This window comes from Heloderma suspectum, chromosome 3 (genome assembly GCF_057233095.1).
Source record: "Heloderma suspectum isolate Gila_16-S chromosome 3, 16-S_ref, whole genome shotgun sequence".
NCBI classification, from domain to species: domain Eukaryota; kingdom Metazoa; phylum Chordata; class Lepidosauria; order Squamata; family Helodermatidae; genus Heloderma; species Heloderma suspectum.
In genome coordinates, this window is record NC_139460.1 from 10,532,381 (window position 1) to 10,550,840 (window position 18,460).

The following is an 18,460-nucleotide window of genomic DNA, read 5'->3' on the forward strand; positions in this document are numbered from 1 at the left end:
AGTGAAATCATTGAGATCATCGGAGGAGACCTTGCTGGTTGTACCACAACCTGCAAATTGCCATCTCTCCACAACCAGGAAGCAGGGCCTTCTCTGTGGTAGCACCCACGTTTTGGAATGACCTCCTCGCTGGTATATGAGAGGCACCAATTAAATTTCCATTTCTTTACCCAGGCCTTCCCAGAGTGAGTGTGCTGCCCAGTTTGTTTGCTTGTAATGATGGTGTTATATTGGTTTTAATCGGTTTTAATGTTTTTATTAACATTTTATATAAATGTTTTAGCAAGTATTATGTATTTTAATGTATATCATAATTTATTTAATATTTATTTTTCTTGTAACCCACTTAGAGATATATCTAAATATGGCCAGCAGTATACACATATATTAAATAAATAAATATTATTTTGGTTTTTTTTAATTACAAGTTTGCTATCAATGGCAACTAGTCCTGATGGCTATGTGCTACCTCCAGTACCAGAGGCAGTGAGTGTATGTACACCAGTTGCTGGGGAACATGGGTAGGAGGGTGCTATTGTGCTCGTGTCCTAATTGTGGGTTCCTGGTCGACAGCTGGTTGGCCCCTGTGTGAACAGAATGCTGGACTAGATGGACCCTTGGTCTGATCCAGCACGGCTCTTCTTATGTTCTTATGGTAGTTAGACAAGAGTCACTAGGACCAGATCCAGCTGCTGTGCAGGGGAGGGTGGGGGCAAGGATGATGCCAGCTCCTGTACTGCTGTTTTTAGGGGGGGGGGCTTGGACAAGACACCCTCAGTGGGGCCCTTTCCCTCAGATCCCTCGCTTCTTGGACCAGTGAACAAGACTGACCCGGAAGCTTATTTATTTATATATTTATTTAAAATATTTAATTAAAATATCTATGTACCTTCATTATCAAACCACAGGGCACTGTACAAAATGCATTAGGACAATTAAAATAAAATACAAAGATTAAAAAGAACAACGAAGAAAACTAAGCTAGGTATTAAAATCAGCAAATGTCTGTGTATAGAGGTAAATATCCAGCAAGTGGCTAAACACCATCAAGGATGTTGCTCCACAGGGACTGTAGGGAGAGAATTCCAATGGCAGAGCACCACAATAGAGAAAGCCCTCCCAGGCTACCTGTGCAGGCAATGGGACAATCAAGAGGCCTGATCTGTGATAAGAGATGTCAGAGGATTCCATTTGCGGGGTGAAGCATGACAGAATTTTTCCGGTTGGCCCTGCAGATTCTAGTCTGTTTCCCTCTGCTGGCATAGACCCACTCTGTAGCAAGTCAAGCTAATGCACAGATTTTCAGTTTTTTAATGGCTGCAAATTACAATTTGTGCAATAAATTGTACAACATTTTCCTGGAATTCCCCCCCCCCATCCAATGCAGTCTGTCCCTGCTCACCTGACTGGAAACACTGCAGAAATCCATTGGGCTTAAACGGAACGGATTTCCCAGCATCACACATGTGATTCTCCATGAATGGGCAGGTTGATATGGGAGAAGGCACTCCCTTCTCCCATATTAGAGGGGTGAATGAGTATGATTTGATCCTCCTCTCAGACCTACGAGGGCAAGAAGGCTTCCTTGGCTGGCATGTTGCCACTGTTCCCTCCTTTGGCCAAAGGTGGACACCAGTGCTGAATCCCCACCTAACATCCCCAACTTGTTGGACTACAACTCCTAAGCATAAACAGGAATGTAACAGGAATTGTGCAGTCCAACATATCCAGAGGGCACCAGGTTGGGGAAGGCTGTTGTGGGGTCACCACTTGGTCACCCACTGTAGGTTCAAATCATGACATCCAGTCAGAAAAGGTCCCTTACTTGGCTTGGTTGCACACTCAGCATATAACCATTTTTCCAGGTCAGAGAATTTCAAGTACACAACAAGGCAGAATTGTATTAAAGAAGCAATTTTGGCTGTGACATACAGTGTCCAAACACTTCTGCGCAAGAGCTCCATGCTAGCATGTCCTATTACATTCCTGTTTATGCTTAGGATTCCAGATGCTCTACTAATACATCACTGTCACTTCTTTACAGAGTCAAAGCAAGGCTAGCATTCTCTGAAATTTACCTGGACGTTCAGCCCACACTCTGTGCACTCTGTGGCAGAAGAAAGCCCATTTCAAGTTATATGGATTGAAAACAAAATTCCATCTTCTTTGAAAACAAGAAAAGCTGGGGCATGCTGGGACTTGTAGGACTTAATTCTACCTAAACATGGATAGGATTGTGCCCTTAGAGCTTTGTAGTGGTATGGGTCACTAAAAGGGTCAAAAAGCAACACACACACACACACACACACACAAATATTGCTGTTGCCAAATTTGTCAACTTGGTATGCCGAATCAAGGGCTACATACAGTCCGTGAATTTAATGTTGCCAATCCCTGTGTAAAGCTAGTAAAATTGAGAGATGTAAGAAGACCCATGCTGGATCAGACCAAGGACCCATTCTACTCCAGAATTCTGTTCTCGCTGTGATCAGCCAGCCACAACAGCACTCTCTAGCTGATGTTCCCCAGCAATTGGCACTGAGAGGCACACTGCCTCTGATACGGGAGGTAATATATGTAGCCATCATGACTAGAAGCCATGACTTTGTCTAATTCCTTTTAAAACCATCCAAGCTGGTGGCCATTGCCACATCTTTCATAGACTAAGAGGGAGACTTAAAAGGCCTGGCCAATGATAGCAAAGTGAGCACAAGACAGATCTTCCTGGGGAGAGAATTATATAGGCTAAGTGACACCATTGAAAATGCTGTCTACCCAGTCATGCTATCCATCTTATGTCCAAAGGCAGGGCCCCAAGAGAAGAGTCTCAGGCCACTGGAGGCTGGTGGCTCCTATGTCAGTGGGGCGGTGAATCCACTCCCGAGTTTCAGTCAGAATCAGTCAGAACTCTAAGGAGCTATCCAAGGTTCAAAGCCTGCAGTGGATTCACTGCCCCACTGACATCAGAATCACCAGCCTCCAATGCCTCAGGCTAATGGCATAGCTTATAACTGAGGCTTGTGCTTTGTTTTACTCTAGTGTAACCACATCGTCCTGATTTGGATCAGGACCAGCATACTCTGGGAGGGGAGGATTAAAACTCCCACCCACCTAGTTTCCCGTGAAATTCCCCCTCCTCTCACAGGGGGATTATAAAAGAAAAAGAAAGAAGTCTCAGTTGGAGTCAACAGAACGGCACTAGAGTAAAACAAACCACACATTTCAGCTACACACAACACAATGAACGTAGCGTGTAGTTTGGCCCTTTGATCCCTGCCACAAGGCGCTTACATGGCAAGTGCATTGTACACCTGGGCTGCATGAGTCTTTCTCTCCGCAAACACACAGACGACATATCCACATCTTTAACCATTCGTGTAGCTGCATGAAAGAAGCCAAAGTGGGCCAGACGCCTCAGCATATGAATGCCATCCGCAGTTTTTACGTTCGTTGTGCAGAAAGCCAATGTAACCTTGGTGCACAGCTAGTGTACTTTGCACATGGCTAAAGGGTGGGGCACTCCTAATGTTTGACAGTCTACGAGAAAACAAAGGCAGAAGGGAAGAGAGAGGCAAGGATAATATGACTCATTTTGATGGATGAAACAGCTGTCAAGAAGGATTCAAGCTCACAGCACTGCTGTAGCCCGATTTTGAGGATCAGATTAACAAAATGAGCTCACACTAGATATAAAAGATGTGTGATATACAGATTTGTACAGTGTCTCATGGCTTCCACTTAACAGGGTGCTCAAGCCCTTAATGTTGTCGCATTTGGCTGGTCTTTAAGATCTATAACCGTGGGCTTGGGGTGAGGGGAGGCCTCATAGCAAAGAGCAAAACCAGCCCTGTCTTTGTAAAGAACCATCGTGGTGGGCTCATTCATGGTTTATAAAGGGGGGAGAGAGAGAGACAGCGAGAGAGAGAGAGAGAGAGAAATACAATTGTATCCAGTGCATGCACACGTACATGTAAGTATGTGCAGACATATGTGTCTGGCCTGTGAAATGGGAGATGCTTGAAAGCAGATGGCCCAGGCTATAAAACCATGCTAAGGTTTATGTCTGAGAGCAGGCTAACAGATGCACTACATTACCCGGGCCTTTTAAGAAGATGTATGGTTTGATGCTGGTCTGCTTTTGAAGGCTAATGAACGATCTTTTGGAGGAACCATATGTCCAAGTACACACTGGCCAAAATCGTAATTATTATTATACTCTTCTCTACCCTTTATCTTGAGAGATCTTCATTGTGCTGCTTTGACATTTACTATACAATCCAAAGGAGAAGGAGCTCACATACTGAAATGTGATCAGCCGCAGGATACAGCTTCTAAAAACAGGTACAAAATGTGACAGCTGTACCACTTGTTGGCAGATCTTTTTCATATATATTTTAATCCCAAGGCGTGGATAAAGGCCCTTGGCATCTCATGCTCTGTTGAGCCTGGTATTTTAATATTCATTTAATACTGAGATGCCAGCAGGGTGGGTGGGCTGGCTCCGCACTTAGATGGGACTGTCAATCATTAGCCATGTGCTGGAAAGTGATGTTTTGGTTGTCATTACTTCTGTCAGTGGCTATTCGGCAGTATGTATCATCCATGGGCACCTGAGAGATGATGGCAATGGAAACACTGGTCTGCTTTTACAAATAACTGTGCATTTGTTATTATGGAAGGGTGAGAAATTTGCTCAGTCACGTCTTAGAGATTTACCCAATCCACAACGCCTGGAACCAAATGCAGAAATGGACACAATTTGCAATTGGGAAATCCATACATTTCCAGGCTTGCAGCATGTTCCACAAAAGGGAGGAAAAAGTGTTTGACAACTAGGGATGGGTGGACATGCAACATTCGAGTTTGTTGTTTTGACTTGCCTGTGTGCCCAAACGTGAGCGTCTTTTTTCTTTTGGATCAGGAAAAAAGTGCATTTTAAAAAGTGTGCAATTTTCCCCGATTGAAAAGATACACATTTTCCCCCATAGGGTAAAGCATGTAAATGCGGATGGGGGGGGGGATTTGCATGAATGCACACTTCCAAAAATGCAGATATGTGCACTTGCACAATTGCACATGTGTGCATATGCACATTTTCAGAAGTGCACATTTGTGCAAGTGCACACTTTCAAACGCAAACACAAGTTTGGGAAATTGTGAAAAATTCCCAAGAATTGTGTTCCTGCTTGCATTTATATTCAGGGTTGTGAAGGGTGTGTGTGTGTGTTCTCATGATTTGTGCACAGGAACGACATTCTCATTCATTCCTATTTGACACATTTAAATTACACATTTAGAAAATGTGCCCGAACACTGTAAAATGTGCATGAACCTGCTTTAGTCAAGGGGGGGGGGGCATGCATCCATTAATGTGTCCATTAGAAAAATGTGAGAAAAATATGTACAAATCTTTTTTTCAGAAAACAGCAACAACCTGGGGCAGTACAGACATGGAATGGGCTTGAAGGTTGGAAAAGAAAGAAGTCTGCGGAAATGGACTTGATAGATCTTCCCATCTCTCATTATTATTTTCAAAAAACAGAGTTGGAGGTGAGTTCTTGTGTCATATCCATCACAGTTTCATTGGCCAATCAGGGAATTTCTCCTAACCTAATCAACTCAGGGAGTTGATTTGTGACTAACTATTCCTTACAGCAGATATAGGGAGAAGAAGAAGAAGAAGAAACAGCAAAGAAACTTGAAGGAGCACACGTTTTCTGAAAATACTTTACAACGCCTGCTTTAGGGTGCAACTCTATGGCCGCTAGACAGTGGCTAGACTGCCATAGGATTTTACGGTTCTGAGAAAACCGCCTCCCTCCTGCCTCGTAGGAGGTGCAGTTTGTCCCTGGGTCCGTGCTCAGAAGAGCAGCGTGGAGCGGGGGGAAAGGTGGAGTTCCTGGAGCAGGGAGGGGTGGGGACGGCGGAAGAGCCATTACGACGCTTGCTATGTGCCGTCTGGCCTCTCCCAACTCCAGGCTGCTCTGGCTATATGGCCGAAATCGTCCATCTCTAGCCACAAATGCAGGGCAGCCAGAGCGTGGATGAGAAGGTCCCCTCCAAGTTCGGATTGCGCCCTTTATTTCCTAAACTGATTACAGTGTTCCATCTATGGTAACAGATAAAGTATGCAAAGCCAAAAAAGGAAATAATTAGGATACAGCTTAGTGAAATGTGCTCATAAAAGGAGGCAAAGATTAACTGTGGATTATCAGCTTGGTTAATCAAGAAAGAATCATAATATTAGTATTGCAAAGTATATCCCTTCACTGCTAATTACTACAATGCATTTTTTTTTTTTTTTGGATTCGTAATTGTCCCCTACTGACAGATGCATTGAAAGAAAACAGAGAAAGGTGCTATAGAAGCCGGCACGTAGTCAAACTGTGGAATTCACTGTCGCAAGACGTAGTGATGGCCACCGACTTGAATGGCTTTAAAAGAGGATTGGATAAATTCATAGAGGAGAAGGCTGTCACTGGCTACTAGTCATGATGGCTATATATTACCTCCAGTATCGGTTGTACCAGTTGTTGGGAACACGAGTGGGAGGGTGCTGTTGAGTTCATGTCCTACATATGGGTTTCTCAGAGACATCTGGCTGGCCATTTTGTGAACAGAATGCTAGACTAAATAGGCCTGTGGTCTGACCCAGCAGGGCTCATCTTAAGCCTCCAGCACAAGACTTTTTGATGGAGTCAGTTCATGCAGTCAGTTGCCAATCAACTGCCGAGAAATCAAGTGATGCAAATGCATGTGTGAACCAGGCCTGAGGGTCATGAACAAATGGGCAGAGCCATATTTATTTATTTATTTATTTATTTATTTATTTATTTATTTCATTTCTATACCGCCCAATAGCCGAAGCTCTCTTTAATTATCTGAAACGAAAGAAGACAAAACCCAGCCTTCCCCTTTAAACCAAACCAAACAAAGAAAAACCTTCAAAAGCACCAAGCCATAAAACTATCCAGAAGGCTCTGGATATATAGAATCAGAATTCAATACTGATTATTTATTTTGCATAATTAATGAGGAAACATAACAAAAGCTGCCGACGTTAACTTCCGTGGGAGAAAAATTGGCTTTAATGGCCCCCATAAAACCTGCTATTGATGGCAGCTTTATAAAACTCCATATTGACTAGAGATAAAGGCTATAAGTTCTATCAATACAGTCAGCAATTAATATTGACTGATAAACATATCCGGTAAACTCACTCATTCCGTTGTGCTACTTTGCGCTTACCCATAGCACAAATGTATATCTTCTCTAATATTTCCCCTATAAAATCCTGAAAGTGATTTTGTTAGCAGCTTTCAGAATCTGCAAGAAAGATATTTAGCTGTGAAGAAGCTCCCTTCCCTTTTTAATTTCAGAGAAGACTCTGTTTTGTTTTCTTCTGCTCACTTGCAAATTAACAAATTCACCTTTATTCCCTTATTTTAACAGACAGGCTGATGTCTGCGGAGGAGTTTGGCCAGAGGCCAATACACAAATGATTGCATATAAAAGTGGTTGCTCCCTCCCACTTTATCTTCATAACAATCCTGGGAGGTAGGTTAGGCCAATAGATGGTGTTTCGCCCAAGGTCACCCAGTGACCTTTGTAGACGATGGGGATTTGAACTTGAGTCTCCTACGCTTAGTCCACCATTCTAATTCAGACTTCTCCAACCTGGTGCCCTCCAAATGTTTTCGACTATGACTCCCAGCATACCTGGTCATTGGCCATACTAGCTGGGGCTGATGGGAGTTGAAGTCCAAAAACAACTGGTGGGCATCAGATTGGAGAAGGTTGCTTTAACCAGTACACCACACTGACTCAAACCCAGCAGCAGAGTGGTAAATTTTGACATGCAATGTCTCATCATGACAGTCCCTGTAGCTGCACCCCCAAGGAGAATCCAAAAATGTAAGCAGCTGCGTTGATCCACATCAACAGACAGGTTCTAGCAGTTTTATCTCCACCAGCAGGAGGTCTTTTGTAAAGCTAATGGGTCTTAATTGCCCATTCAAGACCAAGCCACCCCAAAGTACTTTGCATTAAACAGGGATAGCTCACAACAATATACTTTTGCTGGGACAATCTATCCCCCCACTGCTATTGTGAGGATTGCAGCTCAGAGGGAACAGGGAAGACTTGGGGGGTTGGCGGGTGGCTGATGACCAGTGGAGGCTGGTGGCTCCGATTTCGGTGGGGCTGGAAATCCATGCCGGGTTTCAGTCAGGACCAGCCAGAACTCTAAAGGAGCTATCCAAAGTGCTGTACCCTATCCGCAAAATGGGTTCAGCACCTTGGATAGGTCATTTAGAGTTCTGACTGCTTCTGACTGAAACCCAGAATGGATTCACAGCTGGAGCCATCAGCTTCCACTGCCGATGACGTCAACACCTTGCAAATAATAAAAAAAGTGCACGTACTGCATCCCTGTAAACCCCTGCACCACTGCTCAAAACTTAACTCCATTTCATCCACAAGTAACGTCTAGGTGAGGGGTAGGGAACCTTTTTTCGGTTGAAGGTCACACATTCCCTTGGGGGTGATCTGTCGGGATATGCATGCCAGCAGTGGGTGAGCCCAGAGCCAAAAGTGGGTGCAACTACTCCCTTCTCTCTCTCTCTCTCTGTTACTCCTTCTCTCTCTTTCCCCTTCTCTTGTTCCTTCTTTCTCCCTGCCCAGCAGACTGCCAGAGGAGAAACATACCACCCTTTCCAGAGGTCTTGCAGAAAGCTTTTGAAATTAGACAGAGGGCTGTGATTGTCCATCCTAGGTCAAGATCCAAACCCGTGAGAGCTTGATCTCTATAGGGCAGAGAAGAGGGGACGGGGTTGACTAGCAACCAGAACATACCCTTAGTAACATTCACCTGAGAACAGGCTAAGGAAACGCTGCGAATGGGTGTTTCTTTTCTTCTTTAAAAAACCCGCACTCATGTAGCATATTTATTATTGGCAAAAGTAAGCGTAATAGGCCTCACTCACTGAAACTAAAACAGAAAATGTGGGGGTGGAATAAGACAAACCCCCATCACAAGGCTTCATGTAGAAAAAGTAACACCTCCCCCCTGCCAACCCCCCCCATATGTCATACAATCAAGCTGTGAGAAGTACCAGAAGGAGACTCACTTCAGTGAGTCTGTGCGAGTCCTGTAGACAAAACCCTCGTCCCTCAGTGGACAACACGCCACATCTATATTAAGAAGCTGGCAACGTAGCAATTCAATTAAAGGTGTAAAAGTACACACCAATCATGGCTGCTACTTCAGTGTGGTGTTTGCCCCCCCTCTCCATGAACACACCAGGGTCAAACCACAATTGTATATTACAGTTCACTCGCTTTCCATCACAGAACTGCTGACCCAAAAGCTCCGGCCGCTGCCAATCCCACGACTGTGAGACATATTTGCAGCCAAGGAGACAAGGCTGAAGAGATAAAAAGGGGGGGGGACCACACCCGGTGACCTTCAAGGTTTCATAAAAGACGAACTTCTAAAAATATTTTTCTCCTGTCACCCTTTCCCCCTTAGAGAGCAGCCTGGGCTATTTACATAAGCGGCGGGAGTCAGTCAGGATGGGTTTGGAAATTATCTGCTAGAATATCAGTTCAAGAGATAAAGGAAGCGAGAAAGAGAGCAGGGAAATGCTTGATGGGGTGAAATTTTAAATGCTTTTTTTTTTGTCTGAAGAGGCCCTATGAAGAGCACATGGGCCACTTAATGGTCACCACTTTTTCATGGTGAATACATCAGGAACCTCTTCAGCAATTCATTACTGGATGTTTTGTACAAGGGCACAAAAGGCCATGCCATGTCACTATTAAAAGAATACCATCCTTTCCTTTCCACTCCTCTCTCATCCTCAAATCAAATGTCCTAGAAAATTAAGCACAAAACTGGGCCACTGAACAACAAAAATGAGCATGAAACAGATCGAAGCATCTTTAGAAGCAGCAGCAGCAGCACCATTAGCATCTCCTCGGTGCTCTCTCTCTTACCAGTTTCGGTGTTATCATGTTCCGTATCCGTGAGGGTGAGGTTGGAGTTGGCTCGGCTTGACAAGCAGGAGCTGCGACCTGACTTGGTGTTGCGCCCCCAGAGCCTCAGTGGGTGCTCTGGAGACATGACCACGTCGGCTTCGGTGTCAGCATCAGAGCCAGCGCCGATGGAATAGCCGCAGTGGGGCAGCCCTATATCTGTCCGGTATAAAGTCCCATGAGGTGGAGAGACATCTTCGAGGCCCAGCTCTCGCAAGGAAAAGTTGGCTCCTGAAGTGGGGGGCAGGGGGTTGAGAGGAAAGAAGAGTGCAAAGCATTGTGGGATGTTCTCTTAATGTAATAATATAGAAGCTTTCAGCGGATGTTTATACCATGTGAACATATAACTGGAAAAAGGGATGTCTCTTATTTGGCAACATCCACAAGGTTCATAGAGAAGCAGTGTCAAGTCAAGTTAATCTTTCTTTACAGTAAGCAATTAGTGCATCATGTTAAATTTGTTGTTGTTCAGTCGTTAAGTCGTGTCCGACTCTTGGTAACCCCATGGACCATAGCTCGCCAGGCCTTCCTGTCCTCCGCTCTCTCCCGGAGTGTGCTCAATTTCATATCATGTTAAACACACACATATTAATAAGAATACAGATCTGTAGAAATAGAAGGATACAAAATCTATGAAAATACTAATCAATAAATGTAAAAGAAAAATCAGACGATCATGAGTGGTCTCGTGAGAATAGCCAGATTCAGATATTTAGCCACTTGCTCAGTAATTGACTTATTGCTACCCTAGAGTAGAATAATCGTAAGGGATTCAAGAGAGCAACCAGGGAAGAACTGTGGGATAGGATATATTAGGTCTTTTCTGGGCTCTTGATAATAACTACAATGGAATAAAACATGCAAGATGGACTCCACCTTGGTGTTATTACAGGGGCAGCACCTGTTATTCTTTGGAGTTTTATTAAGTCTGCCCTCTAATAGTTTGGACAAGAGAACATTAAACCTTGCTAAGGAGAATGCCGTTCTGTATTTACGAGTAGCAGTGTGGTGTAGCAGATACAGCCAATGGTGTAGTGAAGGTAGGGCTTGCAAGGACCCAGTGCTGCCACGTTTTTATTAGCAGGGACGCTGACGTCACCTGACACATCCCTCAGGCTTCCCTGTTCCCTCTGAGTTTAGCTCAGAAATAAATGTTCCCAGCTCATTGTTACTTGTTGTAATGGAACATATGGAACATATATATGGAACATATATTCTTCCTTGCTGTAACGTAAAGTATTTTGGGGTGGTTTGGTCTTGAACAGGCAACTAAGTCCCATTAGCTTTATGGAAGGCCGGCTCCCGGAAAAGATGAAAACTTCTAGAACTGGTTTGTTGAAATGAATCAACACAGCTGCCTGCAGTTTTGGACTCTCTTGGGGCTGTGGCTATGTGGACGGTCATAATGAGCATCTGCACTTCACCATTTACCCCTTCATCACTGAGTACAGCAATCTATCTGCTACACCAGATGGCTCTCTAGACTGTGCCATATATATCATCAGACTTCTTCATGACTTGCTCACGTCCCCATCCCACTGCCCACATGGCCTCTAATTCTATTTACCTAGTCATTTATTTTAAGGATTTGTATAAAAAGGTAAAGGTGTCCCCAACCAGTCGTATCCGACTCTAGGGTGCGGTGCTCATCCCCGTTTCTAAGCTGAAGACTTAGAATGTCCAAATACGCTGTCCAAATACGCTTCTGTGGTCATGTGGCCGGCATGACTGAACACTGAGGTGCACGGAACACTGTTACCTTTCCCGCCAAGGTGGTGCCTATTTATCTACTTGCAATTTCTTGCTTTCGAACTGCTAGGTTGGCAGAAGCTGGGACTGAAGACGGGAGCTCAATCCGTCACGCAGCACTCGGGTCTTGAACTGCTGACCTGCCGACCTTCCAGTCTGCAGTTCAGCGTCTTAACCACTAAGCCACCATGGCCCCAAGGATTTGTATACCACCTTTCAAAACAAAGGTTTTCCCAAGGTAGTTTGCAGTCAGTATCATAAAAACATTTAAGAACCAATCGCTAAAAAAATTATAAACTAAAAACCACAGCATCAAACAATTTCTAATCCAGGACAATGAAATGGAAGTATGTTTTAAAAGTAACAGTTTAAAAATCCAGCCCATCATTTATAAAAAAAAGCAGGTTGAAATTAAAAGATCTTTAAGGCCCACTTAAAAGAAATCAGGGAAGGAACCAAGCATGCATCCCTTGGGAGGGAGTTTCAGCGATATGGAGCCACCACTAAAAAGGCTTGATCTCTTTTGCCTGCCAAACTAATTGACCTTAATGGTACACTGTGAGCTCTATGACCAATTTCCAGGCCTGGGCAGGTTCATGTGAGTAGAGGTGGCCCTTCAAATAACCTGGTTCCAAACTGCTTAGAGCTTTAAAGGACAATATCAGCACTTTAAATGGGGCCCAGAAGTGGTAAAGGTAACCAGTGTACAAAATCAGCAGTATGTGTTCCAAACGCTTAGCCCCTGCAAGTATTCAGGAAGCTGCATTCTGCACCAACTGAAGCTTCCGGGCTATTTTTAAAGGCAGCCCCATGTAAAGCACATTACAGTAGTCTAGCCTGGATGTAACTGAGGCAAGGTCTGCTGCTTCTAGATAACGTCACAGCTGGCATTCTAGCCTAAACTGGTAAAAGGCACTCCTAGCCCTCAATTATTTATTTGTTTGTTTGTTTATTGCATTTATACCCCAACTTTTTTCCTCTTGCAAGGAACCCAAGGCGGCTTACATGATCCTCCTCCTCTCCATTTTATCCTCACAACAACAACTCTGTGAGGTGGGTTGGGCTGAGAGTCTGTGACTGGCCCAAAGTCACCCAGTGAGCTTCCATGGCCAAGTGGGGACTAGAACCTGGATCTCCCAGCTCCTAGTCCAACACTCTCGCCACTATACCACGCTGGCTTTAGGGTTTCCCCAGCACCAAATCCAGGATCACCCCATCTTTCGCATCTGCAAATTTGGTCTCTCAGAGGGAGTACATCCAGAACCAGTTGTTCACCTCCATTCAGCAGACTTCCTCAATCTATCTTGCCTGGATTAAGTTCTAGCTTGTTCACCCTCATTTATCCCAAAACTTAGGAACGCGGGTGGCGCAGCGGCTTAATGACGCTGGAGTTTGCTGGCCAGAAATGGTTGACACTCCAACGGTTCGAGCCCAGCTCCGCGTGACAGAAGTGAGCTCCCGTCATTTCATCCCTAGCTCCTGTCCACCTAGCAGTTCGAAAGCATACCATCTGCGAGTAGATAAACAGGTACCCCCATTTCGGTGGGGGGAAACGTTGGCAGTACTCTATGCGGAGAGCAGGAACCAGCGCTGGATCTGCCTGGACACAATTGGTGGAGGAGTGGTGGAGAAAAAGCCCGGATGAGCCGACTTCCCTAAGAACCAGCTAAAAGCTAGCTCACCCCCTTTTGGTGCATCAGTGCAACAAAGACTAGCAATTACCGGTGCCAGAACATCTACCGCGTAACAAACATTGTAGACTCCCTGGCAATGTGTGCCATACGATAAACAAATAAATAAATAAATAATCCCAAAACTGCTTCCAAGCCCCTGTTCAAGAGTTACACAGCCTTCCTGGCATTAATGGATGAAAACGAGAGGTAACCATCTACATACTGATGACACTTTAATTCAAACCTACAGGCGGCTTCTCCCAGCGGCTTCATGTAGGTGTTAAAAAGCATGGGGGAAAGAGGGAATCCTATTCATGCAATCATGTCCATGGTTTTGAATGGGTGGGGGGGGAGGGTGGGGAGTAGTAATACCATGTCCTCCTGTCCTGGCTCCTAACCTCATGCATTCATCAAAAGGATGGAACAGAACTCGTGTACAAATGTATAGACATAAAGTCTGTCCGTATGATCACGAGATCTGCAGTTTCCAACATTCTTGATTGCACATACAGAGGTACACATCTAGGTTCTGTTCTGATCTTTTGATGAACATGTGGAAGTTTCCGAGCCAGGCAGAAGCACATTTCCCTCCCCTCCCCCCTTCTCCATGGTCACATCCGCAGCAATCGTGGCATGCATAGGGTTTTTGTTGCACTGTGAAGGAGCAACATTTGAAGTCCAGCATCACTGCAGAGCATAATAACTTCTGATTCACACAAAGCCATTCGTTTTGGGACCCTGGGCTCATCCGCCCAGGCACCTACCCAGTTGACATTTTCCACTCTGATAAGGTCACAGCAGAGACTGTTCAGCTGCAGAACAGATGCAATTGTTTAGCTGGCTAAAAATATTACCTTGGAAAAAAACCCTCTTGGATTCATGTCTAGTTACCTGCAGAGCTACATAATCAGCTCAAGGCGGAATGAGCAAACATTCAAATATTAGCCTTCTCTCTTCAAAAGATTTATGCAGGAAAGCTATCTAGACCAATTAGTGAGTCCATTCCAAGCCTCATTTATTCATTAAATTTATATTCTTGTTTTTTTTCCTCCACCTCATTTACTGTTTTATCATGTAGTATTGCCCAGAAGTACCCCCCAAAGCATCTATTCCAAACAAATTAGCCCCGGTAGTCAAGATAATCCAGTGGAGGCTGGTGGTTCCAATGTCAGTGGGGCAGTGAATCTGCTCCAGGTTTCAGTCAGAACCAGTCAGAACTCTAAAGGAGCTACCTTGGATAGCTCCTTTAGAGTTCTGACTGGTTCTGACTGCAACCTGGAACAGATTCACCGCCCCACTGACATTGGAGCCACCAGCCTCCACTGGATAATCCTATCATCTAGATAAGAGACAGCAACATGGGCCAAGCTGGGCCGGAAAGCAATTTTATTGTACCCCACCAAATGTTAATCAAAGGGCCATGAACTATTTGCCTAGCAGGTGCAAGGAAAAGAAAACTGTTTTCAAAAGTTATGTGAGAGTGTGATATTCGTACCATCAAGTTCCACCTCTCCTTTGGGGTTTTATGTAGAGCCCCAGCATGCTTGGGAACATGGCCTCCATAAGTATGAAGCCATAACTCAGGGGTCCCCAACCTTTTTGGGCCTGTGGGCACATTTGTGAATTTGAAAAACTGCTGTGGGCACCACCACAAAATGCCTAATCAGTGGATCACCCCTTTGGCATCTACCTTTCATGTCTATTGATCTGAAGCTGCGACTTACTGAGCAAAAACTTTTGTTTCCTGTCTACTTGACACGGCAACTTCTCTTTAATAAGGGATTGTCTAAAATAGCTAATTGCTGGCAGTGCAATGCAGGTAATGCTTCTTTTAAACATATGTTTTGGCAATGTCCAGTAGTTGCTTCTTTTTGGGAGGAGGCTCTTCAACAGATAAATTTTGTACAGGAACAGTCTTTAATATTCAGTAATGTGCACCCTCTTTTAAATTATTTATCTGCTTCATGGACATTAAAAAATGGTCAGTGTAAATGGATTCTCTGCATCCCTTTGACAGCTCAGAGGCTGATATTACAACACTGGAAGGATAAACACTCATAATGCAATGGATTGAGAATCTTACAATGCTTTCAATATTTGAATGCATGGCATAGATGCCACCTTCAAATGGTCACTTAGGGCACAATCCTATGGCAGCTAGTCAGCACGTACACAGCCATAGGATTGGTCGGTTCTCAGAGAACCAACCTCCACCCCCTCTCGCACCGCCTCGTAGGCAGCACGGATCAGCCCCATGCTCTGTGCTCATAAGAACAGCACAGAGCAGGAAAAATGGGGCATTCCTGGGGGCGGGGCGGGAAGGTCGGAAGTGCCGGTACGACACTTCCTATGTGTCGTCCAGCTGCCCCTTCCCATGCTCCGAGGTCCCATGGCTAGACAGCTGAAATTGGCTGTCTAGCCATGAAAGCAGGGCAGTGGGAGCACGGAGGAGATGCGCTCCTCACCGCTCCTGCTGCCCTGCAAAAACCCTAGGTTTGGAGGTGACTGTCAATCCGCCTAGGATTGCTCCCTCCTTTGGATATTTGGACCGCTTTTGTTGACGTCTATGCATAATTGTCAGAAAGCTGTATGCATTTCATATGTATTCATTGCTATGGATATATACCAATCCATGTATATTTAAAAAAAAAAACTGGGAAAAAAGTTTTGTGTGTGCCTGTGGGTACCACATTGGGGACCACGGCTGCCATTGAAGGTGCCTGTGGGTACCATGGCACTCAGGGGTACCGTGTTGGGGTCCTCTGTCCTAACTGGTAAGAAGGGAAGGAATTTAATTTCAATTCGGTTTTGACAAGAATTTACCAACATTCTCAAAGTTCTCCATATTCAGGCAGAAAGAACTTGAGATTAAAAACAACCAAAAACCCCATATGGTAGAAACTGAAATGGACAGATTCGTCCATCCAGGCCTAGGGTTTAGAGTGCTTAGCTCTGAGTTTGAATCCCTCTGTATTCAAAATATTAATGTTGAATTCATGTTGCCACTCCTTCTTTTCTGACAGGCTCCTCTTCTTTAAAAACTGCATGTCAGACAGGTACATCATGGCCTTCTCCATGCTGGAAATAGCTGAACCTATTGAATTTGGCCGGTGCAGATGAGTGAGAATTTTGTTTCCGTTTGTTTTTTATCAGAATTTACCAAAACTTGCACACTTCTCCATATTCAGGAAAGAACGTGAGCTTTAAAAAATCTGAACGGAGGAGAAAGTGAAACTGATATTTTGCCCATCCCTACAGCTCGGTGGCACAGCTGTCAACAGCTGGTAGAGCTAGAACAAACTCTCAGGGCAAGGCTGTTCCGTGCAGTGAGCCACCAGTTGGAGAAACTCCCTAAAGAGTAAAAGAATCCCCACCTACCAGAGTGACTCCATCCACTCAGGCTGGCCACTAGCTCTCCTCACTAGAAAGAACAATACAGGCTTTCTGATAAGGTTACACCTTCTATGGTGTTTCTTGGCTTGTTCTCTGGATCTAGCTTCCTGGCTCTTGCTCCAAGTTCCCACTTCATACTACAGACTGACTAATGTGACAATACTGTTCCCACAGAGATTGGCTGTGTTTCAGGATTAAGTTCAATTCTGCCCTGTTTCCACGTAAGTCCGCAAGACTTCTCTTTTTAAAAGTCAGCATGGAAATCCTTACTTTTGGTGTGTGCCGTTTTTCCAAACGGAGCACATTTGGAGCACATTTTTCTAATGTACACATTTCCCCTCAAGTATTTCTCTTCGATGTACCGCAGTTTTGTGTAGTTTTCTCAACTATATGCATTTTCTGTACGCTTTTAACTAATATACACATTTTTGTGTGCATTTTCCCCCCAACCAGCTGTGTTGCCAAACTTGGAAAAGTGTGGATTTGTCAGCGCAACTCTGTTTCGGTTCACATCTTGGTTCAGGAGGTGAAAATGTGCTAAATTTGCATGAAGAACTCAACAACTTTCCCACCAAGCCCTACTTCATAATTGTCTGTTCTGAGCTCTAAGAACACTAGTACCCGACCAGTGCCGAGGGATTATGTTGCTTAACAAACTACACTTTCAGCAGCTAGACTGCTTCTGGGAGTTTATTACAGCTGAAAAGTGGCTTATAAATGACAGACAGATAGACAAAATAGATCAGCCTACCCTAAACCTACTGTCCTCTAGGTGGGTGTGTTGGTCTGCTATTATTATTATTATTATTATTATTATTATTATTATTACTACTACTACTACTACTACTACTACTACTACTACTACTACATTTCTATACCACCCAACAGTTGAAGTTCTCTGGGTGGTTCACAACAACTCACAAGATAAAATACAGCATAAAAATTTAAATATATAAAATCTAAAAACAATTTAAACAGCTAAATACAATTTCAATAAACTATAGTCCTGTTCAGATAGCTGGCATAAATGCCCCATCATATGCCATTAAATGCCTAGGAGTAGAGGACAGAATTAATGTGATGCTGAAAAGTTGGCAGAGTTGGCGCCAGGCAGCTCTCAGTGGGGTGATTATTCCAGAATTGGGGGGCTACCACTGAAAAGGCCCTCACCCTTGTTGCCACCTTCCGAGCCTCCCTCGGAGGTGGCACTTGGAGGAAGGCACCAGATGTTGATGCTGGCAGGGAATAATGGGAGATGCAGTCTAACACAGCTGGAAGGCACCAGGTTTGGGCAGGCTGAGATGGATGTATGAGACTGCTGGAGCCCACAGTACTCTACTAGGAAGAACACATCTTGTTTGATCCTCAGTCCCCTGATAAGGGCAACTAGGCAGGTGGAGGTATGGAAGTAATAATTTGTCAGAAACAGGCTCTTAGAGGAACACAAAGTGCAATAAAAGGTTGCAGCATATTAACCCTCCTAAAAGTGTTCCTGTTCAGGGCTTCAGCAAGCTATTCCTCCCAAGCAGGACACTCCACTCTCCCCCTGCATTGTGGCTTTCTTTTCCTTTCATTTCTTTTTGGGGAGTCCATTTTTCTTTTTCAGCCAT

The 18,460-nt window shown here is 44.4% G+C and overlaps 1 protein-coding gene across 1 annotated transcript in view; it reads right to left on the reverse strand.

Moving 5' to 3' along the window:
• LOC146349347 (teneurin-4-like) overlaps nt 1-18,460 on the reverse strand; it is a 35,745-nt gene that overhangs the window by 9,644 nt on the left and 7,641 nt on the right. The window contains exons 2-3 of the mRNA XM_084845393.1: nt 9,997-10,266; nt 8,707-8,835 (exon numbers count right to left, since the gene is read on the reverse strand). Coding sequence (XP_084701519.1) covers nt 8,707-8,835; nt 9,997-10,266 — 399 coding nt within the window. The remainder of the gene's footprint in view (nt 1-8,706; nt 8,836-9,996; nt 10,267-18,460) is intronic.